Below are 27,956 nucleotides of genomic sequence, written 5' to 3'. Positions count from 1 at the left end.
TATTCTTGCCAAAGTCCTCCCATGACTTTTGTTTAGCTAGTTTTACACACTGTTTAGCTTTCTTACATTTGTCTCTGTATTCTGTAAGTGTAAAAGCTGACTTATTTGCCAGGAACTTTTGATATGCTTTCTTCTTCTTTTCCTTCACTGCTTCTTTAACTTCCTGTGTCCACCAGGGAGTTCTGATTTTTTTATCCTTGCACACAACCTCACCACATGCCTCTCTGGCAGAATCCATCAAAGTTTTCTTCAGAGTTTGCCACTGAATCTCCAAGGTTTGATTCCTGTTCTCAAACTCTTTCATTTTCTTTTCAATAATCTTTCTGTATTTTAGTCTACAGTTCACATCTGAGACCTGCTCAACTTTTATTCGCTTTAAAACTTTCTTACATGTTATTCTTTTCAATATGAAATTTAATTTTATCCTGCTCAAGACTAAATAGTGATCACTTCCAATTGCAAATCCTCTGTACACTCTGGTGTCCTGCACCAGGGAGAAAACATCACTATCAACAATAACATAGTCAATGAGACTTTTCTTATTCCTAGCCTCTTCTCTCCATGTGAATTTGTGCACATTTTTATGTTGGAACATGGTGTTAGTAATAACCAGTCCATGTCCTGAGCAGAAATCCAACAGATATTTGCCATTATTATTAGCTTTGCTCTTTTCTCCAAATTTTCCCAAAATATTTTTGTATGTCTCACAATCGTTTCCTACTCTTCTATTTAGATCTCCAACAAGGACCAACTTTTCCTTTTTCATTGTGTCAGTTGCTTTTTCTAAAGCCTCAAAAAATTCCTCCACTTCTACCTTAGTAGAACCTTCTGTGGGACCATAGGCACAAATAAGTCTCATTGTCCAGTTCCCTATTCTCATATTTGCCCACATTACTCTACTTGAGTTTGACTGCCATTCAAGAAGATTAGCCTCGTATTTTGTGTTGAATACTATGGCTACTCCTTCTTTTCCTTGATTGTCATTGCCTGAATATAACATTTTGTATTTATTGCTCAGAAAGATCTCGCCAGTTTTGGTGTTTTTTGTTTCTGTCACCCCTATTATGTCGATCTGGTACTTATCTAATTCCTCAGCTAGCTCCATTTTTTTGCCATTCAGGCTTCTTATGTTGATAGTACCGATCTTTAACTCTGGTGATGTTGAGTTGGGGTTTGTTTTCAGATTTGTTCCAGTAGCTGACTTTTCGCTGTTCACCCTGGTTCCCTGGCGAAAACAACGGGGGCCTTGTTTAACCGGGCTACGCCCCAGCCGGCATGAAATTTTGTCATGTTGTACCATCATTTTTTATTTTGGTTTAACCAATAAGAATACAATTTGGTCGGCTAAATCCCAAATTGCCAGCCCATCCTCGTTCGTTCAGTATCAAAGTAGATACCCAACAGGGTGCACCACGAGAAGGTGAGGATTGGACATTAGGTCAGAAGCCCTAGTCGGTTCTCCGCATTCCTTTAAAGGCTATGTGGAGGTCTCCTCTCAGTTATACAGCTTTGACCTTTAAGCACCCCTATACCACAAATGGCTGAAGACCAAAACTCCAGCTGCTCGCTCTGCCTATACCGCAGCTTGCAACAGTTCTGAAAACACACCCCACACATCTAAAAACTTTCATCCATATCTTCTACCCAGCCTGCACATGAAATCATTTGCCATTATCACCCTCCTTCTTAACTCAGTACTGTTATAGTTGGGTAGTATTCCTACAATTTTTACTGTCTCACATTTCTTTCTTGCTTCTTCCAACAGATCTTTCATATCTTCTCTCATACTATATTTGTCTCTACTTAAATTATTAGTACCTACCAGAACTACCATCTCTTTTCTTTTCTGTTTCAATTACATTTGTCATATTTTTAATTTTCACTCCCAGGAAACTAGAAGTGGTGACTTCCTTGGCAAGTGCAAATTTTAAAATCGAGTCATCATACCATATCACCTCTTTTTTCTTAGATTTTAAATGACTTATCTTGTTGTTATTAATATTTTGACTACCAAGTTCAGTACTTTCCTGCCTGTTCTTGTTCTGATCATTTTTCTTATCCAAAGTTTAGTCAAACGTTTTTCCACCTTTTCCAATTCCCTGGGCAATTTTCTAATAATTCCTTTTAATCAAGATATTTCTAATGTCAACTTATACTCAGACAAATTATTATCATCACTGCAGCAGTAGTTTTGTTCATCAGGCCAAACACTCTTCTCGATAGCAACAAGCTTTTGACACCTATCTGTTATGACAAGTTTTCGGTGCCATTTTTAAGAGTAGTAATAATATTTCTGCAATTATGTTGTAATTGCATTTCTTCCATTCAGTTAGATAATGATGCATTCATACTTCTTTCCAATTCCACTATTTTCTCTATAGTTTACTATATCTTCATTTTCTATTATGGATTTTTTCATTACCAATTTTAGTCTTTTTCTCTTGATACTTATTTTAATCCGTGCTCTCATAATCTGTAATCGTTATTGTATTAAACTGGTTGACAATGGATACATCCAATATTTCCATGTTGTTTACCATGATATAATCAATTTCATTCAAAGCTTTTCCATGTAGTGATGTTCAGATCATTGTTTTTGAATGACTGAAGATAAATGCATACGAGGGTGGTCTGAAAAGTTCTTAGCCTAACAATGAAAAAAAGAATTTATAGTTTCTAAATTATTTTTATTTTTCAACATAATCTTCCTTAAGACTAATACATTTATTCCAGCCATGCTCCAGTGCCATTATCCCATCCCTGTAGTGGTTCTCAGTAAGATCTGCAAAATACCCCTCTACAGCTGCAATCACCTCTTGATTCAAAGAAAGAAAAGCTGACCAGCAAGGAAGAGTTTTATTTTTGGGAAGGGATAGAAGTCAGAGGGAACCAAATCTCAGGAATAGGGTGGATGTTCCAACAATTCATAGTACAGATCCCTTAATTTTCCCACTGCAAAACACTTTTGTGGGTAGGTGTATTGTCCTGATGAAAGATGATTTTTTTCTTCTGCAAACCGGGTCTTTTCTCATGAATTTTTTCATCTAGTCTGCTTAAAAGATCACTAATATTCTCTGGTTATTGTTTTACCCTTTTCAAGATAATTAATAAAAATGCTTTTAGCATCCCAAAACGTCGACGGCATGACCTTTCCTGCTGATGGAACTGACTTTGCCTTTTTTTGGCGCTGAACAACTGGCTTCTGTCCACTGTTTTGACTGCTGTTTGGATTCTAGTGTATAATGGTGAATCCAAGTCTCATCTATAGTAATAAATCAACACACACACAAAATTAGTTTTATTCTTGTTAAAATACTCCAAGCACTGTTCAGAGATTTTCATGCAAGTGTCTTTTTGATCTACTGTGAGCAAGCATGGCACCCATCTTGTGCAAAGCTTTTTCTTTTGCAATTCTTCATGCAAAATATATCCTACTTGTTCTTTTGAAATGCCTATAGTCTCAGCAATTTCATGCACTTTGACTCGCCACTCATCCAATACCATATTGTGCACTTGATCAGTGATTTCTGGTGTTGTTAAAATATTTGGATGTCCTTCGTGTGGATCATCTTCAAGGCTGGTACAGCCATGTTTAAACTTGGCAGTCCATTTCTTAATTATTGAAAATGAAGGAGAAGAGTGCTCAGAAACTTTTATGAACTTTGAATGAATTACTTTTGGCATTAAACCTTCTTTTACAAAGAATTTTATAACTGCACGATACTCAATTTTGTCTATTTCAAGGGATATAGACAACACTTTTGTTTCAGACAGCTGTATAAAACAAACTACCTGATAGAATGACTTGCAATTTCACATGGAAGCCTATGACAGAGGTACCAGCTTAGAAAAAAAAAAAAAATCTTGCCGATAGTATTGCCATCTATGGTCGAGGCTGAGAACTTTTCAGACCACCCTCAAAAGAACATTTCCAGACACACAAAGGTAGTATACTTTGCTCTTTCAATTTAAACTGCTCTGATTGTTATCTGATTCTTATATGTTGATTGTTGTTGTTTAGCTTAATACACACAAATAAAAAATTCACATTGAAATCATCATCAGATTCCTGATATGCACCCTGTACATGTGGGTGCATTTGTACATATGCACCCACATGATCCTATGGTAGCACTATGAAAAGCTTGCATTTTCAGTAACTACCTATTGTCAGATCTTATATTTCAGTCTTCCTCTGAGTCTTTTCCCTGTAATCCTGGCATCAAATACTTGTTTTCCAGCATTCTACCGATGCAGCATCCCAGCTGGCATGAAATTTCATCATATGGTACCACGGTACCATAATTTTGTTTTGATTTAGCCAATACAAAGTACAGTTTGGTCAGCTTAATCCAAAAGTGCCATCCATCCTCATTCATTCGCTATCCAGGCAAATACCTACTTTACTAAGTGTACCATGTGAAGATAAAGATGGGATATTATGTGCAGATAACTTCCCAGTTATGTAGCTTTGACTTTTAACAACCTCTTGAAAAAAAACTAATTAAGTTAATTTTACAGTATTTTATCTATATCACATAATCATCTTCAAAGAACAGAGAAATGTCTGTTAGCACACAAAGAAATGATAAATTGTTGGAGGTGAGCTCATACTGAAGAGCTTGAAATTCTGGGATACACTCAAAATGCACTGCTTTGATGGCATCAATCAGAGTACTGCTGTTTTTCCCCCTCATCCTGAAAAATTTAATGCATTTTATCATCATCATCATCAAATTCCTGACATGTACCCTCAAGGGGTGTACAGGATATGATAGTACTACATGAAAAATTTACATCATTACTAACTTCCTATCTACAATTTTCCTCCAAATCAGTCTGTCACTTGTCAAGACTCCAATATTATCATTATCAGATCTTATATTTCTATCGTCTAAGGCACATTCTACTGTATCAATCCACCTATATCTTGGTCTTCCTCTGGGTCGTTTTCCTGCCAACCTGGCAGAGAACACTTGTTTTGCTAATCTTTTCTCACCCATTCTGTTTAAGTGACCATACCACCTGAGATTAGCTCTGCTAACGCATTCCTGGATGCCGACAACGTCAAGTTCTTTCCTAATATCCTCATTTTTAATATGATATTGTCATTGATGCCATCTGTTCACGCCTCTAATCTTTCTCAAGACTCTCATATCTGCGGTCTCTAGTCTTTGGTCAAGTGTTTTATTTCTGACCCAGCTCTCAGATCCATAAGTTAGAACTGGTTTGAACACTGTTCAAACCAGTTCTAACATTCTTGTATACAGCTAATTTAGTGTTTCGACTAATTTCTCTCTTATTCCATATGAATTTATTCCATTGACTTCCTACCATACCAGCTTTGTTGATTCTATTGTCTATTTCCATATTTAATTTACCATCTTCACTAAAAATCGTGCCGAAGTAGCTGAAATGTTTTACTTGTTCCACAGGTTCCCCGTTTCACAACAGAGTTGACATTTTCAACAATTCTACCTATTTTCATTGTCTTTGTCTTTTTAATACTGACCTTCATACCATATCTATTACAACAGTTATTCAATTTAGTCAGGAACTCTTGCAAACTTGTAGCAGATTTATTTAGAAGTATAACATCGTCCGCATAAAGCAAAGAGCTGACATTAACGTCTCCGATTCTGATATCATGTTTAATATCACTTTCCTTCATAATGTGATCCATATAGATGATGAATAACAGAGGGGATAATGTACATCCTTGTCTCACACCAGATTTAACATTAAACCATCTTCCTGTAATTCCTTCAATTCTAACTGCAGACTTGCAACTCAAATACAGACTAAGTATTGCTTGATATAATGTCCCATTGACACCATACAACTGTAGCATATTGAATAGCTTCTCTCTTGGCACCTTGTCATATGCCTTTTTCCAGATCGACAAAACTTAAATACAGCTCTTTGTTATATTCCCATGCTTTCTCGACTATTTGTTGTAAAGTGAAGATCTGATCCTGACAGCCTCTATTTGGCCTGAATTCAGCTTGTTTTTCAGCAAGCTTTTCTTCCACAATTCTTCTCAACCGTTTCTCAAGTATGCTTGCATCGATCTTGCCAGGAACACTCAGTATGGAAATACCTCTGTAATTCTCACATTCAGTTTTATTTCCCTTTTTATATATGGGTACTATTAGAGCTCTACTCCGATCATCGGGAATTCGTCCCACTGTCGGGGCTTTCTGAACTATGCAGCGCAGCCACTGTAAGACTTTTATACCACCATATTTCAGCATTTCTGGTCGAATATTATCTACTCCTGTTGCCTTTCCACACATCAAGCCTTTGATGGCTTTTTCTACTTCAAGTATGGATATGTATTCCTGACTGTATGCCTGTTGTGTGTTTCTTACCACTGTGCTATCAATGCTTGTTTCATTTACCAATTTTTCAAAGTAATTACTCCATACTTCAAGGATATCTTTTTCTCCTGTTTTCATGTAACCTTTATCATCTCTAACTCCTTTTACAGCACTCTTTCCTCCATTTCTAAGCTTCTTCAACAACCTACAGAATATCTTACCACTTCTTGATATTTATTTTCTATGTTCTTGCTAAAGTCCTCCCATGACTTTTGTTTAGTTAGTTTTACACAATGTTTAGCTTTCTTACATTTGTCTCTGTATTCTCTAACAGCACAAGCTGACTTATTTGCCAGGAACTTTTGATATGCTTTCTTCTTTTCCTTCACTGCCTCTTTAACTTCCTGTGTCCACCATGGAATTCTGATTTTTCTATCCTTGCAGACAACCTCACTACATGCCTCTCTGGCTGAATCAATCAGGGTTTTCTTCAAGGCTTGCCACTGAATATCCAAGGTTTGGTTTCTGTTCTCAAACTCTTTCATTTTTTCTTCAATAATCTTTGTGTGTTTTAGTCTACAGTTCACATCTTAGAGCTGCTCAACTTTTATTTGCTTTAAAACTTTCTTACATGTTATTCTTTTCAATACAAAATTCAATTTTATCTTGCTCAAGACTAAATAGTGATCGCTTCCAATTTCAAATCCTCTGTACACTCACTTGTCCTGCACCAGGGAGAAAACATCACTATCAACAATAGCATAGTCAATGAGACTATTCTTATTCCTTGCTTCTTCTCTCCATGTGAATTTGTGCACATTTTTATGTTGGAACATGGTGTTAGTAATAACCAGTCCATGACCTGAGCAGAAATCCAACAGGTATTTGCCATTATTGTTGGCTTTGCCTCTTTTCTCCATATTTTCCCAAAATATTTTTGTATGTCTGACAGTCATTTCCCACTCTGCTATTTAGATCCCCAACAAGGACCATCTTTTCCTTTTTCATTGTGTCAGTTGCTTTTTCTAAAGCATCAAAAAATTCCTGCACTTCTACCTTAGTAGAACCTTCTGTGGGACCATAGGCATAAATAAGTCTCATTGTCCAATTTACTATTCTGATATTTGCCCACATCACTCTACTTGAGACTGCCTGTCATTCAAGAAGATTAGCCTTGCATTTTGTGTTAAATACTATGGCTACTCCTTTTCCTTGATTGTCATTTCCTGAATATAACATTTATTTATTGTTCAGAAAGATCTCACCAGTTTTTGTCTTTTTTGTTTCAGTCACCCCTATTATGTCGATCTGGTACTTATCTAATTCCTCAGCTAGCTCCATTTCTTTGCCATTCAGGCTTCTTATGTTGATAGTACTGATCTTTAACTCTGGTGATGTTGAGTTGGGGGGGTGCTTTCAGATTTGTTCCAGTAGCTGACTTTTCGCTGTTTGCCCTGGTTCTCTGGCAAAAACAATGGGGACCTTGTTTAACTGGTGACGCCCCAGCCGGCATGAAATTTTGTGATGTTGTACCATCATTTTCTATATTGGTTTAAGTCAATAAGAATACAATTTGGTCGGCTAAATCCCAAATTGCCAGCCCATCCTCTTTTGTTCAGTATCCAGGTAGATACCCAACAGGATTGGACATTAGATCAGGAGCCCTGGTCAGTTCTCCGCATTCCTTTAAAGGCTATGTAGAGGTCTCCTCTCAGTTTAACTTGTTTCAATTAAGGATACTGATTAGTGCTGTTGTCCCTTGCACGAAAACATGGTCTGAAAACTTTGCATGAAAACATTTGTACTTGCTTTTGTGATAATGCTTTTCCATTTGAGCTTCAGAGATTTCTAGGGTTGTGTTGAAATTCTTGGGAGTTTGGTATAAAAGACCACATAATTTTGAGATGAAACTTGATAGTTCTACATTTCTCTGCTAATTTCATATATATTTTGCTACATTTCTTTGGGAAAGTTTGCTAGTTATCATATAAACAAGAAGTGACCTTTACTATATTAAAGCTGGAATGGAATCAGTAGTTGAAAATTTCTTTAACAATGGACATGATAGCATTTGTACTTAGGCTGGAATTGTCACATTTCAAAACAATGTGTATCATATCCAAGGTCTATATGCATGGATTCTTGATGAATGTTAACTAGATGTGATGTAAGATGATGCTGCGTTGGTTTTTATTGCATTGAATAGGTGTGTGTAGCATTTCTGAAGCTGACTCAAATTTTTGACAAAGCAGTTATGATTTGTGTGTGGCATTTTCATTTATCAGGTAAACCCATTGGTTCTTTAGGAATTTATACACTCTGAAATTGGAAACATCAGGACTGCCATTTCTGGATATGCTCCTAGAGATTTCTGAATGGAAACTGTTATTCAGTGTACAGAAATCACTGGAACTTCGCTGGAAGATACCTACATACTTCATCTCACCACCACCACTCCTTACAAAAAAAAAAAAAAAAAAAAAAAAAAAAAAAAAAAAAAAAAACCAGGCATAATTAAAAAGCTAAATGCAACATAGAAAAGAGGAAACAAGAACTTAAATGCTTCGGGTACATCAATTCTCAAAATGGATATAGGTACAAGATGATCAACAAGCTCTTGAAACCACTACCACTCCCAGACAATGACAAATAAGCAAGAATGGAAAGGTGCAGTAACCCTTCTGTATTTCTAACATGCAAGAACATAATTTTTGAAATACTTCAGCATAACATAAAAGTAGTTTTCATCCTCATCAAGATCTCAAGATTTTTACATCGTCCTATATCCCCTCCTCCACTCTCTTTAAAACTAGTCCACTGTTCATGCAGCATATGCTATGTAGAACAAACAGAAGTTTGAAGGGATTTACATGTCAGAACATTATGAGAAGGAAGGGAAAATATAAATATAAGATTAGCCTATTATACAACCAATGAAGATCATCTTGTGCTTTTTAAGAAAATTCAAGAAAGCTTCAAAAATGCTATGCATACACCCCTACTCAGTGCAATAAAAACCAAGGCACTATCTTACTTCATATCTGGTCATCACTCATCAATAATCTCAAGCACACGGACTCTGTTTTGAAATGCAATACTTCCGCCTAAGTACTTGTATCTTCACATGTCCATTGCTAAGTTTTGATTTTTGATTGTTGATTCCATTCCAGCTTTGAAACAGTAGAGGTCTCTAGTTATTTAACTGATAAGTAACAAACACTCTTTAGAACTTATTTCCACTACAAGACATGCATTAACTTACTAGGTCATGGGCACAACTAACTCTTTCACATGTTCTTTAAAAATACATGGTGGGTCATCCATTTCCTCTGCCTTGTTAAAATCTAGGTCAATTAACACTTCACACACCTCTGCTTCTTTCACTTCTAATCCCTTCTATCATTTGCGTCGGTTCTAGATGCCACATAGCATCAGTGGAATATACACCGATGAAAGTGCTTGTTAAATAATTCCAGTCATTTGCAATAGTGACTATAGCAAATGACACTACCATAACTATCTACTGATATTACCCTTCCATAATTATTCTTCATCTTGCTTGTCACATAGCAGTACATCTTGATTATCTTTGAACTGGCTGGCCAGTCTCTGTCACAACTCTAACCTACATTTTGTATTGATGTACTGCTGCATTTGATTACTGCCAGCTGTTTTACATCTTCCTCAATAACTTTTTCCACACTGCTTGCCAGATTTCACCATTCGTGCATTTCATTCCTAGTCTATGTATTCACTTAACTCCTAGTATGCAGTTGTGCTTGTTGGATATTTTGTAATCTTTTCCACACTCTGCCAAACCTCTTTTTTCCCATTCTAATTCCACATATATCCTTCTTTCTTCAGTGCAACTTTTACTCTTTGATCACTTTCTTTGTGATTGCCCTTACCAATGGGTGGCAGCATTGATACCTGTTTCACTACCACATCCTGTGATAACATCACCGAATCCAACTCTCTAAAATCATCACAAGCTTAAGATAGTTATCCTTTGGAGGCTCAACAAATTCACTCTCCTTATTTTCCAGTGCAGCTGCTCATGACTTGCAGACCATGCTCTGGATAACCACCACAGGATATTCTTGAAGGTCACTCATGATTTTCCTCCTAACATTGGGAAATTGTTGATTTTGCTGTGGATGCAGTTATTTTTCTTGCCAAAATAAGCTTCACAAACAAATTGAAGGAGCTACAACAACGATCTCCTGTTTCTTCAACTTTGCACAACAATTACATGAAACATTTTAAACATATTAACATCTCTTCTTCCATCTCTTTCAGTATGTACATAAAGTACATATTGAACTGTACATAAAATATAATGTACAAAGAAGCATAAAAAAAAGGAATAGTTTAAAATAAAAGAAGAAATAAAAGAGAAAACTAGAATCATATGAAGTTAAAAAAAATGAAATTCTAGTATGTCATTTCTTTCAAAATTTTGCAGTAGTTTCAATTAATATCACATATCTGCAATTGCAATGAATGAAATATGTACAATCTTTACTGTGAAAATGAAAAATAATTTAATCTTTACAAAAAGAAATTAGACATGAAACTGTTCCAATTTCCAACTTGTAAAAAAAAATTAAGAAGGTGAACCAATAGAAATTCCTGGCCTATATGGCTGCTACTGACTTGAGCAGTAAGTCAGCTTTGTAATTGGTCAAATAGGGTTCCTTTCTCATCTGTTGCCATGGAATTATGACTATTAGATGTTTATTTTGTGCCTGGTAGATTAAGTTAAAAATATTATCAGTGTTCTGCAAATGAAAATTTCAATTCATGAATTGTAACATCATCTGCTAAGAAATTCAGTTCACTGTAAAGAATGTTTTGAATTTTTGCAGTAACGAGCAGCATTGTACTGCTCGTTACTGCAAAATACTGCTCATTTTCTGCTCGTTTTCTATGTGACTTAAGTCAGAATTTTCCCACAGATCTCTATAGGATGTTGTTTTGTTATAGCAGTGTTTACTATAGGGCATGTCTGTATGATTTTGAATGAAATTATAGATTTTAATGACCTCAGCTATGCAAAATTCCAGTAGGTCAAATTTTAAAGCTCCTATAATGGCATGTGCTTACTTAACCAAAACATTGCCATGTGTCATCATCCAGTGTAAGATTACTATCCTACTTACTAGAGACCTGAAGTGGTTTTAAAAATTTCCATGATTGGTCTCTAAAGTTTCTTACCCTGCTCTAGTGACAAAAAAAAAAAATCTACTCTTTAGTTAATAATAACTGTTTAAGATTATACATATTATAGACTTCTTTGGCCTGTTTTGTTATACCCTTCCATTCTATCAACTTTAAATTTTGTATGCAAACTACTAAATCAGTAACTAAAAAAAGAAAATATTCTTTCTTATACTGTTTGTTCTGTTTTCTAGTGCTCATGCAAAATCTCTTATATCAAGGGATGCTGGAGAAGCACCAGCTTCAGAAGTAAAACCCTCATCTGATAGTGAATGCCTTTTGTGTTGTGAAATGTCTGGTACAGTGACTTTTGATCCTTGTGGCCATAGAGTAACTTGTGAAGATTGCTGCATCCGTATGAAGAAATGTGTAGTTTGCCAAGAAGTCATATTGAAAAAGATTGGACCAGGTAAGACATCTGTGCAATGAAATTTTAAACAATAGAGGATTTTTTCAACATCCCCAAAACATTTTCTTATGCTATCATTGTAATCTGTAATTATAGAAGACAGTGATATTTGTCTAATCAGCTATGTTAAAGAGTATATTAAAAACAATGTTCTAGGTTCTGAATATCCTTGGAAATATTGTTTAATGTGATAACAATTGAACAAATTGGTTATACAAGAAGATTTGCACTCAGTCAAAGTATTTTTTCTTCTTTCAAGATCTAGTCTATAAGCCTGTTTGGGCACATAAAGGACTATACCTCCTTATCTTCTTAGCTCTTCCTATATCTCCTTTTTTCCTCTTCCATTCATTGTATATGTTCTCATCATTTCATATTCTGTCCATTAAGAAATTTCCTTTTGCTGCTTGTATTCCACTTTCTTCCCCTCTCTCTCTGTTTGAGATATATATATATATATATATATATATATATATATATATATATATATACACACAGTGGTAGTAAAGGTTGGGAGCTGAACTAGAGGCTGGTAACCTCTTGAAAAATATAAACTCAGAAGCATCTAAAGGAAAAACAGGTTTGATTAAAAACAACAGCAATAATAAGGATAAATGATACAAAATAATGGATATACCATCTAAATGTGTTACCTCTTTGAATGTTAAGGATTTAGCTAAGAAAGAAACAGAGTTCAACAAACAAAAGAGACAAAGATAGTTATTGCAGTAATAACTGAAACCAAGAAAAAAAAAATTAAAGATAACTATGGAAATAGAAAATTACATAATAATGTACAATGGTAGAACAGAATAAAAGAGCAAACTGTGTTGAGAAATCAGAAATGGAAGACGAGAATAAAGCGCTACACTTTTTATTAATGAAAGGATGGAAACTGTAACATGAAATTTGAAAGAGACTAACAGTAATGAGAATATGTGACATACGCTTTGGAAGAAGGAAAATACAAGGGTGTGTTGAAATGCTGTGAAAATCACCATGAAGGAATTGAGGTAGAACCATTACACATTATTCTACATATTCCCCACAAAGCGTCATGCATTTGTTACAATGCTGCTGCATCATTTGCAATCCTCTGAGAAAAAAGTCTTTCCCTTGTTGCACAAACCATACCTCAGCTGCAGATATGACTTCATCATCTGTGGTAAATTTTGTTTCTTTGAATTGGGGAATAGGAAATAGTCAAATAGGGCCAGGTCTGGAAAATAAGGTGGGTGAGGCAGAACCTGAAAGTCTAAGTTGTGTATTGTCTGTTGGGTATCATGAGTGAGCAGGTGTATTTTCCTGCAAATTCAACACACACCTTTGCTCAGTTTCCAATGGCATTTTTCCTTCAGTACTTCCTTTAATGAAAGAGTTTGAGAACAAGAACCAAACCTTGGAGATTCAGTGGCAAATTCTGAAGAACACATCGATAGATTCATCCAGAGAGGCAGTGGTGAGGTTGTCTGCAAGGATAGAAAAATCAGAACTCCATGGTGGCCACAGGAAGTTAAAGAGGCAATGAAGGAAAAGAAGAAATCCAAAGTTCCTAGCAAATAAGTCAGCTTGTGCTCTTAGAGAATATAGAGACAACTGTAAGAAAGCCAAACACTGTGTAAAATAGCTAAACAAAAGTCATGGGAACCTGGTAAGACTTTCGTAAGAACGCAGAAAATAAATATCAAGAAAGTGGCAAAATATTCTGAAGACTGTCGAAAAAGCTCAGAAATGGAGGAAAGAGTGCTGTAAAAAGAATTAGAGATGATAAAGGTGACATGAAAATGGGAGGAAAAGATATCCTTGGTGTATGGAGTAATTACTTTGAAAAATTGCTAAATGAAACAGTTTCATTCGGTCAGGATTACATATCCATACTTGAAGTAGAAAAAGCCATCAAAAGCCTGAAATGTGGGAAGGCAGTGCAAAATGCTGAAGTATGGAGGTATAAAAGTCTTACAGTGGCTGTACTATAGTTCAGAAGGCCTGGACAGAAGAACGAATTCCAGATGATTAGAGTACAGCTCTCATACCCCATATATAAAAAGCAAAATAAAACTGTGAGAATTACAGAGGTATTTCCTGCATGTTTCTGGTAAGATTTATGCAACTATGCTTGAGAAATGGTTGAGAAGGACTGTGGAAGGGAAGCTTGGTGAAGAACAAGCTGGATTCAGACCAAATAGAGGTTGTCAAAATCAGATTTTCACTTTACAACAAATAATTGAGAAATCATGGGAATATAACAAAGATTTGTATTTACGTTTTGTAGATCTGGAAAAGGCATATCACAAGGTGTAAAGAGAAAAGCTATTCAAAACGCTATAGTTGTATGGTGTCAGTGGAACATGTTATAAAGCAGTACTTCTCTTTATTTGAGTTGTAAGTCAGCAATTAGAATTGAAGTACATGAAGATGGTTTAATGTTAAATCTGGTGTCAGACAACAATGTACGCTATCCCCTTTGTTATTCATTATCGATTGGATCACATTATGGTATTAAACCTGATATCAAAATTGGAGATGTTAATCTCAGCTCTTTACTTTATGTCTGCAAGATTCCCTGACTAAATTGAATAACTGTTGTAATAGATTTGGTGTGAAGGTCAGCAGTAACAAGACAAAGACAACGAAAATAGGCAGAAGCATTGAAAATCTCAACTGCATTGTGGAGAACCTATAGAACAAGTAAAACATTTCAGCTACTTAGGCATGATTTTTAGTGAAAATCGTAAATTAAAGATGGAAATAGATAACAGAATCAACAAAGCTGGTATGGTAGGAAGTCATCTGAATAAATTTATATGGAATAAGAGAGAAATTAGTCAAAACACTAAATTAGCTGTATACAAGACAATATTCATACCAATTTTAACTTATAGTGCATGGTTAGAAATATGACATTTGACCAAAGACTAGAGACCACAGATATGAGAGTCCTGAGAAAGATTAGAGGCATGAACAGATGGCATCAACAGCAATATCATATTAAAAACGAGGATATTAGGAAAGAACTAGACACTGTTATCATCCAGGAATGTGTTAACAGAGCTAATCTCAGGTGGTATGGTCACTTAAACAGAATGGGAAAGGAAATATTAGCAAAACAAGGGTTCTCTCCCAGGTTGGCAGGAAAAAGACCCAGAGGAAGACAAGATATAGGTGGATTGATATAATAAAAAGTTCCTTAGAGGACAGAAATATAAGGTCTGATTATGTTGGAGTCTTGACAGGTAACAGATTGATTTGGAGGAAAATTGCATATAGGAAGTTAGTGGTGATGTAAGTTTTTCATGTAGTACTATCACATCCTGTATATCCCTTGAGGATACATGTTAGGAATTTGATGATGACCTCCTTCTCTTCCTTCAGAGCTGTTTTGAATAAACTGCTGCTGTAACATTTTCACCTTTTTTGAGGTACTTAGTAGGGATTACACCATCCATATTCCAAAAGACAATGGCAAGAATTGTCTCTGCTGACTTTTTTTTTTTTTTTCAAACTTTGTGTTCAGAGTGGAGACACAAAGGTTCGTGAAGAACCTTTGTGTCTCCACTCTTTTGACTGTTGTTTGGTGCATCGTAGTGATGAAGCCATAATTCATCAACAGTCACAATACAAGCCAAAGAATTTCACCTGATTTCTCAAAATGACCCAAAATCTCTTGAGATGACAGCACTTGTTTTCTCTTTTTGTCGGCATTCAAGCATTTGGGGACCCACTTTGAGAGCTTCTGCATGTCCAGATTTTGGTGAATAATGACCTCAACTTGTTCCCTGGATATCTCCAGAGTCTTTGCAAAGTTTTTGGCTGTTATTCATCTATCATCAAGGATCATGGCATGCACTGCATTGATGTTTTCAGATGTGATTACTGTGGAAGGTTTACCTGACCTGGTGGACATCTGTTTTCTCAGGGTGCCCAGTTTTAAACTTGGACACCCATCTGGCAACTGTTGGATTATGCTAGGACACAGTCCCCTAAAGTCGCACAACATTTGGTGGATCTCAGTTGCAGACATTTCTTGCAGCAGGAAAAGCTGAACGATGTTCCACACCACTGTGTCTTCGAATTTCTTCCAATTCTCTGATATGTCTTCTTATATATCCTAAAAGAAAAAAATTTTACAATTTGATGAAACATGGGGTTAACTGTGTTACGATATGTTCTTTCTTGTGGTTATATCAATTACTTTAATGTCATTTTTGTTCTAGGTGTTTATCAGAACTTTTCATCTCCCCCAACTCCCCATAGATTAAATTGAAAATATTTTGCAGTGATTTAGAAAAGCTGATGAGATGTAATAAAATGATTTGATAATTGCAAGAGACATCAAAGCTAGAATGAGAAACCAAAGTTTACTGCAGATGAAGCAACATTTACATCAAATATAGCAGTAAACAGAGATGATTTATCATCTTATAAATTAAAAATCACGCAGATTTAAAAAAAAAAAAAACCATAAATATACATTGAGCCATAGGACTGTGATCAATAATAGAATGTATAATCATTGACAAAAAAGCGATCTTCATAAGAAACGGATCCATCAATTTGTAGAGGTAATACTGTATATTCAGACCATTTCCTGCTAATTTCAAAAGTTTCAAGATGTTAATTACAAAAATTAGGAATCCAGTCAAAAGAAAAATGTAAAAGCAAACTACAAAATTTGTATACTCTGAGAAGATATACTATTAGAAATCTGTATCAAAGCCAATTGACTCGATACTCATCTGAAATTCCTGTCTCTTATGACATAGGTGAAGAATGGACAAACATAAGCAAATTAATAAAATAGAACAGAGGATCTTGAGACAAAAAGGAATGATTTCTTATTAGATCTATTTTCTTCATTATTTAAATCCATCAGAAAACTGAAATGTGGAAAAGTTGCTGAATAGATAATAATGAACTAAAGCAGAGGTCGGTAACCGGCGGCCCATAAAACGTTGACCATACTTACATGGCATGTGGCCTGTTTGTTGAATTATTTAAATAATACATTTTATAATATGAATAATAAATTAAAAATAATTTTATACCTATACTTCGTGACATCACCTGTGCAACTTGGAAATACAAACAAAAGGAAACTTTTGTTGGGATTATTAAAGATTTACAAACATTAGTTTCAACAAGATTTGTTGATTTTCATAAAAATAGCATCGAAATGCGATTATTTTTCAGCACTTTTAATGTTGACATTGATGACATACCAAACCAACTACAGATGGAAGTTTTGGAATTACAACACAATGAAACACTCAAGAACGCATTTTCGTTAGAAAATATCCAAAAATTTTATCGCTGCTTACCAAAAAAACGTGAAGGATTAATCAGTTTTGAAAAGAAGATGATAGTCGCATTTGGAAGCACATACATTTGTGAATAAGCATTTTCTGCCATGAGTTTTAGAAAAAATAAATTTTCTTCTCGACCTGACTGATAAACTTTGCATGCTTCGATTCGAATTTGCATCTCAGGTTCTAAAATGGATCTAGATAATTTGGCTAAGGGAAAGCAATCACAAAAGTCACATTAAACAGTGAGACATGCATATCGTGATGCATAAACTATATTACCTTGTTTTTATGTGATAATAATTTTTCATTGAGTTTCATTTTCATGCTTGTTTCATATCTGGTACCTTAAATATTTTTTTTTTTAATTGATATAATAAAAATTGATAACTTAAGTATTTTTTATCTCACTATTTTCTCTTAATTAAACGCTTGCGGCCTGATTATCAAAAATAAAAGTTGAATGTGGCCCGTAAGTCTGAAAAGGTTGCCGATCCCTGATCTAAAGGTCTTGAATACTATGTCAAAATGTTGCATTGGCTATGATATTTAATTCAAAAAGTTTCCACATCTTAATCATCCAGGTGTCTACCAGATTCCGTGCTCTTGTGGATTATCTTATTTCAGACAAACAGGAAGATCTGCCTCTATTCGGCTAGAAGAATACCAATCTTATATTGAATACTTTAAACCTGAAAAGTCTGGACTTGCAGAACATGCCATCTTCACTAGACACAGAGTTCACTGGAGAAAGACAAGAGTTCTTCACAAAAGTCAGTTTCTCATGGAACACCTTTATAAAGAAACATGTGAAACTACTTCATTCTCCTAACTTAAACAGATATGACGGCTTATGTCTATCCCCTTTATGGGAGATAGTACTTTACAAATCAGCTAATCTTTCCTAACTTTTTGTTGTATCGATTTTTTATTTATTTATTTATTTTTATTTTTTTAATTTTTATTTTTAGGAAAGTTACTGACCTTTTTAGTTATATTACGCCAGCTACTTAGGTGGCGCTTTTTGGAATTGTCAGTTATTGTTTAATTTGAGCTTAATGTACTGAAGATGCCTGTGACACACAGGCGAAAATTATACTATTAAATAATCTTTGTACGCGAGTTTTTTCCGTTATTAATTTTGTATCGATAATTCAGAAAGTGATAGAAGGAGAAAGAAAAATCAGAACATGAACTCATCATCAATTTCCTGATATTGGCCATCAAGAGGATGTTCAGGCTACTATAGCAGCACTACACGAATAAGTTTATATTATTAATAATCTCTTATCAACAATTTTCCTTCAAATTAGTCTGTTACTTGTCAGCACTCCAATATTGTCTTATCTAATTTTATTTTTCCAAGGCACTTCTGACTGAATCATTCCACCTAGACCTTGGTCTTCCTCTGGGTCTTTATCCTGCTAACTTAGCATAAACAAGTGCTTTGCTAACTTAGTGTTTATGAGACACTTGTGCCAGGAGAGGTTTCTTTTAGTTAATTTTAATTCTTAAATATTATTTACTTAAGGCCATATACAGGTAAACTTCAATATATGCAGTTAATTTATGTACCATATATATTGAAATCACGTATATTGAAGTTAAAAACCAATGGAAAAAATTGTAATTCATCCATGATGTTTTGGAACATTTGTCAGAAGACTTAATTTAGGCCTTTAAAATATTTTAACTGTGTACAATAAAAATAAAGAATAATGAAAATCAAATAAGCTAAAAAAATGTTTATGTATTAAAGAAATGAACTACAAAACCAGTGAAAAATGGATATGCTACTTTCTAGAAACATAGTTGTCAATTGTCATTTGAACAAGTTGTAGCTTTCTTTTTCTCTTCATAAAATGTATGATAACAGCTAATTTTGTTTTCTAGGATTCGGCAAACTTACATGCTTCTTTCCACATTTGGATCTAAATCCATAATTTGTGGTTTAACAGTTTCCAAATTTTGAAACATCTGCTCAAGTTCCTTTAACAAAATTTCCTTTGAGACACACTCCTCTCCTTCAGTCACAATTTCTTCTTTCTCATTCTGGGCACAATGTTGCTCCAATTCTATAAGATCTGTATCAGCAAGTGGCTGTGAATGTGAATCCAGCCATTCTCTTGGGAGAATCAACATCTTCAAAGCCAAGTTAAGTCCTGCTAATCTCTTGCTAATTTCTTGAATAAGATCATCAACTCGATTTTCAAAATGACAAAAGTCATTTGCGCAGTAAGGCAGAAGTTATTTCCACACAGCCCTCATTGGACTAGCCATAACTTCTTGCCATGACTTATAAATATTATCAATAGCTTGCCTAATTAAGATTAATCCAAAATTTAGTCAACGAAATTGCACCTTCCCCAGTTGTAGCTTGTACTACTTGCACAAAAGCTCTTCATGGATAATAGGCTTTGAAAGTTCAAATTATGTCCTGGTCCATTGGCTGTAGCAAAGATGTAGTGTTTAGAAGTAAAAATACGACTTTTACATTTTCGCACAGGTCATTCAGCACAGCAGGATAGCCAGGGGCATTATCAAGAACTAAGAGGGCTTTAAATGTAAGATTATTTTGCTTGCAATAGTTTTTGATCTGGACAAAAATAACTCTTGAACCAGTCTTCAAACAAAGCTTGTTTGACCCATGACTTTTTATTTGTCCACCAAATTACAGGCACTGATGCTTTGTTGCAACCTCTTAAGCAGAGTGGTTTGAAAAAGTTTAAAGCTTGTACTGGAATGCATAATGTCAAGTTAAAAGGGCTGTTAAGTCTCTTGGATTTAGTGAATGGTAAATAAGCATAGAAATTTCCTTTACTCCCAACAGAAGAGTTAAACAGTCTTTGGAGATTTTGTAACCAGGTTGCAATTTTTTATTTTAGCTAAGAACGTTATAGCATTTCTTCTAATATAGGCTCGTTTCATCAATGTTAAAAATTTGGCAGTCATAATTATTTTTCTCTCTCTCTTTCTCTCTTTTTTTTTTTTAACATATAGAAATTTGGTGTCTGCATCTTTATCAGCACTCACCATTTCCCCTTTCAATTTGACATTATGCATTATAGTTCAAGCTTTAAACTTTTCAAACCACTCTGCTGGCAGAAAAAAAATTGGTATCCTCCCCCTTTGAATTTGTTTTCTTTGTGCAATAAAAACAGGCTAAGTGCTTTTGCCATGTGGTTGGTGCCAATTGGAACCCATTTTTGATTGCATTCTTCCACCCACTTTATTAAAAGTCTTTTAACTAAAATAGGCCTTCTGTTCCTAGAGCACTGCATACTGAATGATGTCGCTGCAACTTTGCCTTGTTCTTTCTTATGTATTTCTTAGATTTGGACAGAATCAGCACCATAGACTTGTCCTTTTCCTAATGTGCAAAACGTAATACAGATCCTTGCTATATTATCATGACTGCTCAACTATTTGTCTTAAAGTGAAAATCTGATCTCGATGACTGTTGTTTGGCCTGAATCCAGCTGGTTCTTCCTGTGTTCTTACCAAAGTCTTCCCATAACTTTTGTTTATGCTTTGCTTTCTTACATTTTTCTCTGTATTTCCTAAGAGCACAAGCTGACTTATTTGTTAGGAACTTTCGATTTCTTCTTTTCCTTGACTGCCTCTTTAACTTCCTGAGTCCACCATGAAGTTCTGATTTTTCTATCCTTGCAGATACTTCACCTCATACCTCTCTGGCTCAATCAAAGTTTTCTTTAGTGTTTGCCACCAAATCTCCAAGGTTTGGTTCTTGTTTTCAAACTATTTCAGTTTCTCTCTCTCAATACCTGTGTAGCTCAGTGGATGTAGCATTTGCACACCATAGCGTTGGACTGCACAAAGGAAGACTTGGTTTCGAATCTAGTCGGCGACTAGAGAAAATTTTTCTAAGCCTTTTTTTTGATCGGTTCCCAAGTTGGTCGATCTTTGGCACAGCGGATTTTTTCTCCCAGAAACTCGGGTTTTTCATCCTGTAAACTCAAGAAAATCGACTGTAGAACCCACACTATTTCAGACATTAAACGTGTTGTGTTAGAGACCATGAGATGGTGGCACTTGTGGAGTGACTTCTTCACTGTGTGTGGCTTAATTAGTGATAACATTGACCCAGCTATCTCTGATTGGGTACCAGTGGACATTAAACTGCCCACTCAGTCTCCAAAAAAAAAAAAAAAAAAAAAGTTAGGGTTAAAAAAAGCCTCGCCTACTCCCTATACAGGAATTAAAGCGTTATCTGATTTTTTTTCTGGAATGATGTTTGGGTATTTGAGCCTATAGTTCACATCTGATAGCTGTTCAACTTTGTTGAACAGCTTCATTGCCACTTTCCTTATTTATGCTACTCACAGAATCAAAATCCTGATCATAGAAACTGGAATTTGTTCAAAGGAACTTCAGTTGGCTGTGTTCCAACCACCACTCAAAAATGTTGAAATGATTTTAAAAAAAGGGGTGGGGGAACTTATAAGAAATCCTTATGTTTAGTAGTTTAAGAAATACTACTTCTTTATAATAAGTACATTATCACAAACAAAATACCATATTGTTGTATCGTATCTGTGTAGCTCATTGTGAACTATCACAAATACTTGTGAAAAATATTTCAATAACATTGATAAAAATTAATAAATAATATTATTGGTTTTGTAATATTTTCTTAAGTAGATTGAAAAATCCCATTTTGTCTTTTCTTTTTTTTTTTTTTAATGATTTCTTGCTAGTATATAAATTAAATATCTATCAGATTCTAGAACACCTTTGAGATCATCCTAAAATCTGTCTAAATAAGTAAAAATTAAGGGGGGGTGGGATCTGTTTATAGATTCCTAGTCCCTTATCTTTATTATGCATAATTATGCCTAACAAAATTGTGAAAATAATCAACGAAATATATAAAGGAAGCAAAAGTTGTGTTATTACACAGCAAACATCTGAATGGTTTAAGACGGGTCAGCAACCTGCGGCTCCGAAGCTGCATACGGCTCTTTGAATGAATAATTGCGGCTCTTTTCATTATTAAATTAGAAACTAAAAACCCTAAATATAGCATTTGCAATGAATTAAGGACATTTTACATTTAATCAAAGACATTTTACATTAAGTCAAGGATATTTTACAATTGAAAATAGTACATGCGATACTGAAAAATTTAATACTTTCATGTTTGAACTCTTTGAAATCATATGCGATAATCCTTCTTTACATTCGTCTTGGATTATCATGGATAATGCAAGAATTCATAAACCCACTGATTTGTCAAATATTTGTTTTAATTATTCATGCTAATTAAAATTACTTAAGTTATGTTTTATGTTGTTTTAATTTATTAAACCAAATTTGTCACGCTAGGCTAGCACATGCAGTGCTTGCCTGTCTGAACGCACCCATTGTCTTCGCATATAGTGCAAGTGTGGTCTGAAAATCTGCTCACTTTGTTAAAATAAGTAAAGGTTTTGTAGTGGACGTTGCAGTGCTTTCATTTACTGGTGATTGTGTTAGGTAATATGAATATTGTAACATTAAATTAAATATTAACAAAATAAAAAATATTTTTATAGTATTTAAAACGTCAGCAAAGAAGAGAAAGATAGAACAAGAAAATCGGGAGTTTAAAAGTGAATGGACCGAGACCTATGCATTTGTAGCAAATACAGCAGGATTTCCAATGTGTTTAATATGCCATGAAAAACTTTCAAACAATAAAAAATCAAATATACTAAGACATTTTTTAAATAAACATGATACATTTGATAAAGCGTATTCACGGGGAGATGAAAGGAAAAGGCAGTAGAAGAGCTGCAATGCAAAGTAAACCTAACTAAATGTTTATTTTCCAAATGGATAAAAGCATCAAGAAATACAACTATTGCTAGTTTTGTGGTCACTCAAGAAGTTGTTAAATGAGGAAAACTTCTTATGGACGGCAAATATGTGAAAGAATGTTTTATTAATATGTCCGAATTTCTCTTCTGCGATTTTATAAACAAAGCAGAAATAATTACAAAAATAAAAGACATGCCATTATCTGTTAAGATTGTAAGGGACAGAACTATACGAATGGCAGAAGATATAAAAAATCAGCAGGTTACAGATCTAAATTTAACACCAGGATTCTCCATTGCCTGTGACGAATCATGCGATGTGGATGACATTGCACAGATTGTACTTATTTGTAGATACGTAAACTCTCAAGGACCTCAGGAAGAATTACTTGATATACTGCCACTTACAAGAGAAACTCGTGGAGAAGACATTGAATCTGCTGTTACCACTTGCTTGAAAAGTAAGGGTATTAATATTAACAAAATAATATCTATTGCAACTGATGGGGTGCCGAGCATGAAAGGTACAAAAAAAAAAAGGTTTTGTTTCTTTATTTAAAAAACAAATTTTGCATGACATGTTTTCCTTTCACTGCATAATCCATCAAGAGATACTTTGTGTGCAAACTTTTCCAAAAGAGATAACAGTAGTGATGGATTTGGTTACAGAAATTGTTAACAAAATAATGGCAAGATCGCTACATCATCGGCAATTTTGTGAACTTCATAAAGAAATCAATTGCGAATATTCCGTTCTTCTTTTGCATAACAGAATAAGATGGCTTCCAGAGGTGAGGTGTTGATGCGATTTGCCACCTGCCTTGGAGAGGTTAAGTTGTTTCTAAGATAAAAAGAACTTGAATATGCACAGTTAGAAGATACTCATTGGTTACAAAAATTCTACTTTATGGCGGATATGACTTTCCATTTAAACACACTAAATAAGAAACTACAAGGATAGGGAAATACTGCAGTTTTGCTTTTAGAAGTGATTTTGTTTGAACAAAAATTATATTTGTTTGCGACAGACTTAAGAGAAAGGCACATTATTACATTTTCCTACGTTGAAGAAATATCAACAAGCTGATAATAATTCCATAAATATAACCTTTTTCAAAGAAATTGTGGTAAATGTGCGATCTGAATTTAATGGGAGACTTGAGGAGTTTAGAACAAGGCAACTATGTCATTTTATTGCGACCACTTGAAATTAATCCTGCCAAATTAAATTTTTCACCTTTTTCTGGAAATGATGAGGCTGAATTTCAACTTGAGTTAGAGGACCTGAAAACCAAGCATTTGTGGAATTCAAAATTTAGAAATCTTGTAAGGAAATGGAAATCTTTGTTTTATTATTTAATATTTAAAAATATATAATTTCGTGTGACATGCCACCCCTGTGTTTTACAAGTATGATAACGTGTTACTGTAAAAAAAAACTGAATAAATAATTTAATTATAATATTTTTCAATGTAGTTTCTAAATTTAAAGAAGTGATGAGCAATTAAATAGTAAATCTAATACTCGGTTCAATCTTCTTAAAGAATATTTTCTTTTTCTTTGATAAGAAAGTATTAATTTATTTTCCATTATTTAGGTATATTTTAATTTTTAAAACCTGCACAAATAAATCCATGTAAAAATCAACATTCATAAAATAGATTTTTAATTAAAATATACTAATTATGCTGTACAAAAGGAACACCGTGGACTGCACAAAAAACCTGAGATGGCCGCATGCAGTCCGAGGACCAATGTCACATCGGAAGATCTAGATTATGCAGATGATATAGTCTTGATATCATCAAAATATAATAATATACAAGCAAAATTGGAAGACGTAGACAGCTGAAATAGTTGGTCTTAAAATGAATGACTAAAACAAAAGTTCTTAAATTGAACATTAAATACTACAAAGAAATTAGAATTAATCAACATATATTAGAAGTTAAGAATTTTACATACTTGGGAGCAAATGTAGATACTGAAATTAGAACTGACAAGGATATAATGCAAAGAAATATTGCTTTCAAAAATTAAATAATATACGGAATCATCCAAATATCATAATAAAACCAAAATAAAGATCTTCAATAGCAATGTATATGAATCAGAAATATGGAAACTGACCAAAAAACAGGAAGCTAAATTAGTTTTCAAGCAAAAATGTATAAATTATTAAAAATACTTTGGCTCTAATGTATAACAAACAATGATACACAAATTGACTGAGCCAAAAAAATAAAAGTATCACCAATGAAATTAAAGCAGATGGAAATGGATTGGACCCATATTAATATGAATGGACAACAGAGAGATTCCTTGAAAGCATTTGACATGGATTTCAGAAAGGAAAAGAGGAAAGCCTAAATTAACTTGCCAGAGAATGACAGAAAAGGAAAGAAGCATGGCTGGCTAGGATTGCTGGAAAGAAGCTGAATTGGTGGCACAAGAAAGATATCTTTAAGAAATGGATCTTGGCTTTAAGTGCCATGATGCAAGAAGAGGATAAGTAAGTAATAGATTTCTATGAATAATTAAAAGGAAAATTATACAGTAAAATAAATTTGTTTGAAATGTTTAAAAACTTTTACTGAGAATATTGTTCATTTCTTTAGCTGGTCGTACAATATCATCTAAAGCCCGTCAAGCAAGTGTTGAAAGGTTACGTTATTTGGAGAACAAGATCCAGGAAATTGAAGAAGCTCACTGTTGTTCTATATGTATGGAGCGCCGTCGTAATGTGGTTTTTCTTTGTGGTCATGGAGCCTGTGTTGCTTGTGCCCAGACATTAAAAATATGTCACATGTGCCGAAAACCAATCACAAAGAAGATAAATCTTTATTGATGGTCTGACATGTTTAAAAAGAAGTTAGCAGAAAACATTCTCTGTGTGTGAAACATGCATTTTTGAAAAGCCTTTGAGAATGTATGTTTACAAAAGTGCAAATGAACTCTTTTTTTAAGAACTTAATGACTGTCTTGCTTGAATTCCAAAGAACTCAAATGAAAATCATATCCTATACACATACACACACACATATATGAAATATATATTTATATTTATAAGCATGACTTTGGCTTATATGCAGGGAACTTGTATTTTGTGATCTGAAATATTTATAATTCGTTTGTTATTTATTTCTTTGGTTATGAAAAGGACGTATGCTTGAATTTAGTGTTTTTGTAAATGTATAAAAAGTCATGAAAACAAATTTATTTAATATGAGCATAATGGCCTTCATATTTTTGAGTTATAAGATTTTTTAATGTTAGAAAGAAAATTTTTATGACTCTTAAAAAATTTAATATGAAAAATTACTTTTAATTATTTTCTTATGATAGATTTATTATAATTTTTAATTTCTTGCACCATATATCGGAGCTAAGGTGTCCTTGTTAAAAATAAGTTGTCATTGTAAAGTTTTATAGTGATTTTTTTTAAAGCTGTTCCATTTGTAAATCCATTTTCAGAAAACAGCAAAAAATTCAATTTGAAGATAGAATCTCTTTCAAAATCATGTATTTGCCATACAACAGGGACTGTTTCCCAAAATAAGCCTGAAATGTGCAATCACAGAATATATTTCTTTAATTATTTCTACAACTCAGTCTCTTTTGTATTCTCATTTTTTGTGTGTTTCTTGCATAATATTATGAAATATTATTTCACACACACACATGTGATATATTACTATGAAACAATTCGAAGTTTCATTTAAATAGTGTATTCACCTCTGTGAATTCCCAGTACTGTTTATTATGATTATGTTGGTCACAGTACTGTATAAACTACATATAAGAAAAAAACATTAGAAAATTAATGTTAGTTATGAAATGTCTTGTATTATTAGTGGATATAATTTTATATATATACATATTTAGCCTTGCAAACAAGCACATATACATTGGAACAATACAATGAGTTATTTGATTGTTCTAATAAACCAGTTTTTTATAACTTGTTTGAGGCATACAAAATAATACTTTCATATTTTAGAATATGGCAAATTACAACATTTAAATTTCATAGTAGTTTCTTTGTTAGGTAAAGTTTCTTTCATATATCCTTTGGTTTCACATTTGACACATCTTATGAAGACATTTTTGCTTCTTTTTCTCTCTCACACATCCTCCCTCCATCCCGTCTCATTCCATCTTTAAAAAAAAAAAAAAAAATGAAAGATTGAAAGACTTTTTATGTATGTATTAGATCACTATAACCAGTGATCTAATCTGTATAAGAAGAAACCCTACCTCATTACATGACTCTCATTTCCAGAATTCATCATTAGGACAACACATGAAAAAAAAAAAAAAAAAAAAAAAAAAAAAAAAAAAAAAAAAAACAACATTAGAATGGACATATAACTTATTTCTGTTATTCCACAGTCCAAGTCTTGTGAGCCTCGGTCCCTGTCAGATGATGTCTATTCATTGTTGTTAACAAACACCTATAGACTCCAGCTTTCTTCCATGAAAATTCATGACATGTAGCTCGCTGTGTTGTGGAAACATAGGAAACAGCCATAGTTAGATTCAAATCTAGTTTAATAAATGACAAGCTCTTTACAAAACTTAGAGCTATACAAGCTCATTCAGAGTAGGCTTTTACAAATATTCATGCCCACGATGGGACGCAAACCCACAGACATGTTGATTGAAGAGCAAGTGTGCTATCCACTCGGTCAACCAGGCTGGCTTATTTGAAAAGTAGAATGCAATACACTCAGTCACTGGAATTGTCTCTTCAATACATTATAAGAATATGAAATTTATATTCAAATGTGAAAGAAATGGAACATAGCATATTATAAAAATCCATGTTAGCTTTTTACAATATTAATGCATAACACTGTACAAGAATAAAATAAATATAATTTA

The 27,956-nt window shown here is 33.9% G+C and overlaps 1 protein-coding gene across 2 annotated transcripts in view; it reads left to right on the top strand.

The window, feature by feature from the left end:
- mib2 (E3 ubiquitin-protein ligase mind bomb 2) overlaps window positions 1-26,683 on the top strand; it is a 360,322-nt gene extending 333,639 nt beyond the window's left edge. For both annotated transcript variants that reach the window (XM_090392033.1, XM_090392032.1), the window contains exons 19-20: window positions 11,735-11,949; window positions 25,691-26,683. In XM_090392033.1, coding sequence (XP_090248159.1) covers window positions 11,735-11,949; window positions 25,691-25,920 — 445 coding nt within the window. In that variant the 3' untranslated portion in view covers window positions 25,921-26,683. The remainder of the gene's footprint in view (window positions 1-11,734; window positions 11,950-25,690) is intronic.
- The last annotated feature ends 1,273 nt before the right edge of the window (window positions 26,684-27,956 follow it).

This window comes from Typopeltis vanoorti, chromosome 4 (genome assembly GCF_054136105.1).
Source record: "Typopeltis vanoorti isolate ZY-2024b chromosome 4, IOZ_Tvanoo_1.0, whole genome shotgun sequence".
NCBI lineage: Eukaryota > Metazoa > Arthropoda > Arachnida > Uropygi > Thelyphonidae > Typopeltis > Typopeltis vanoorti.
This window is presented reverse-complemented; position numbering and strand designations above follow the sequence as displayed.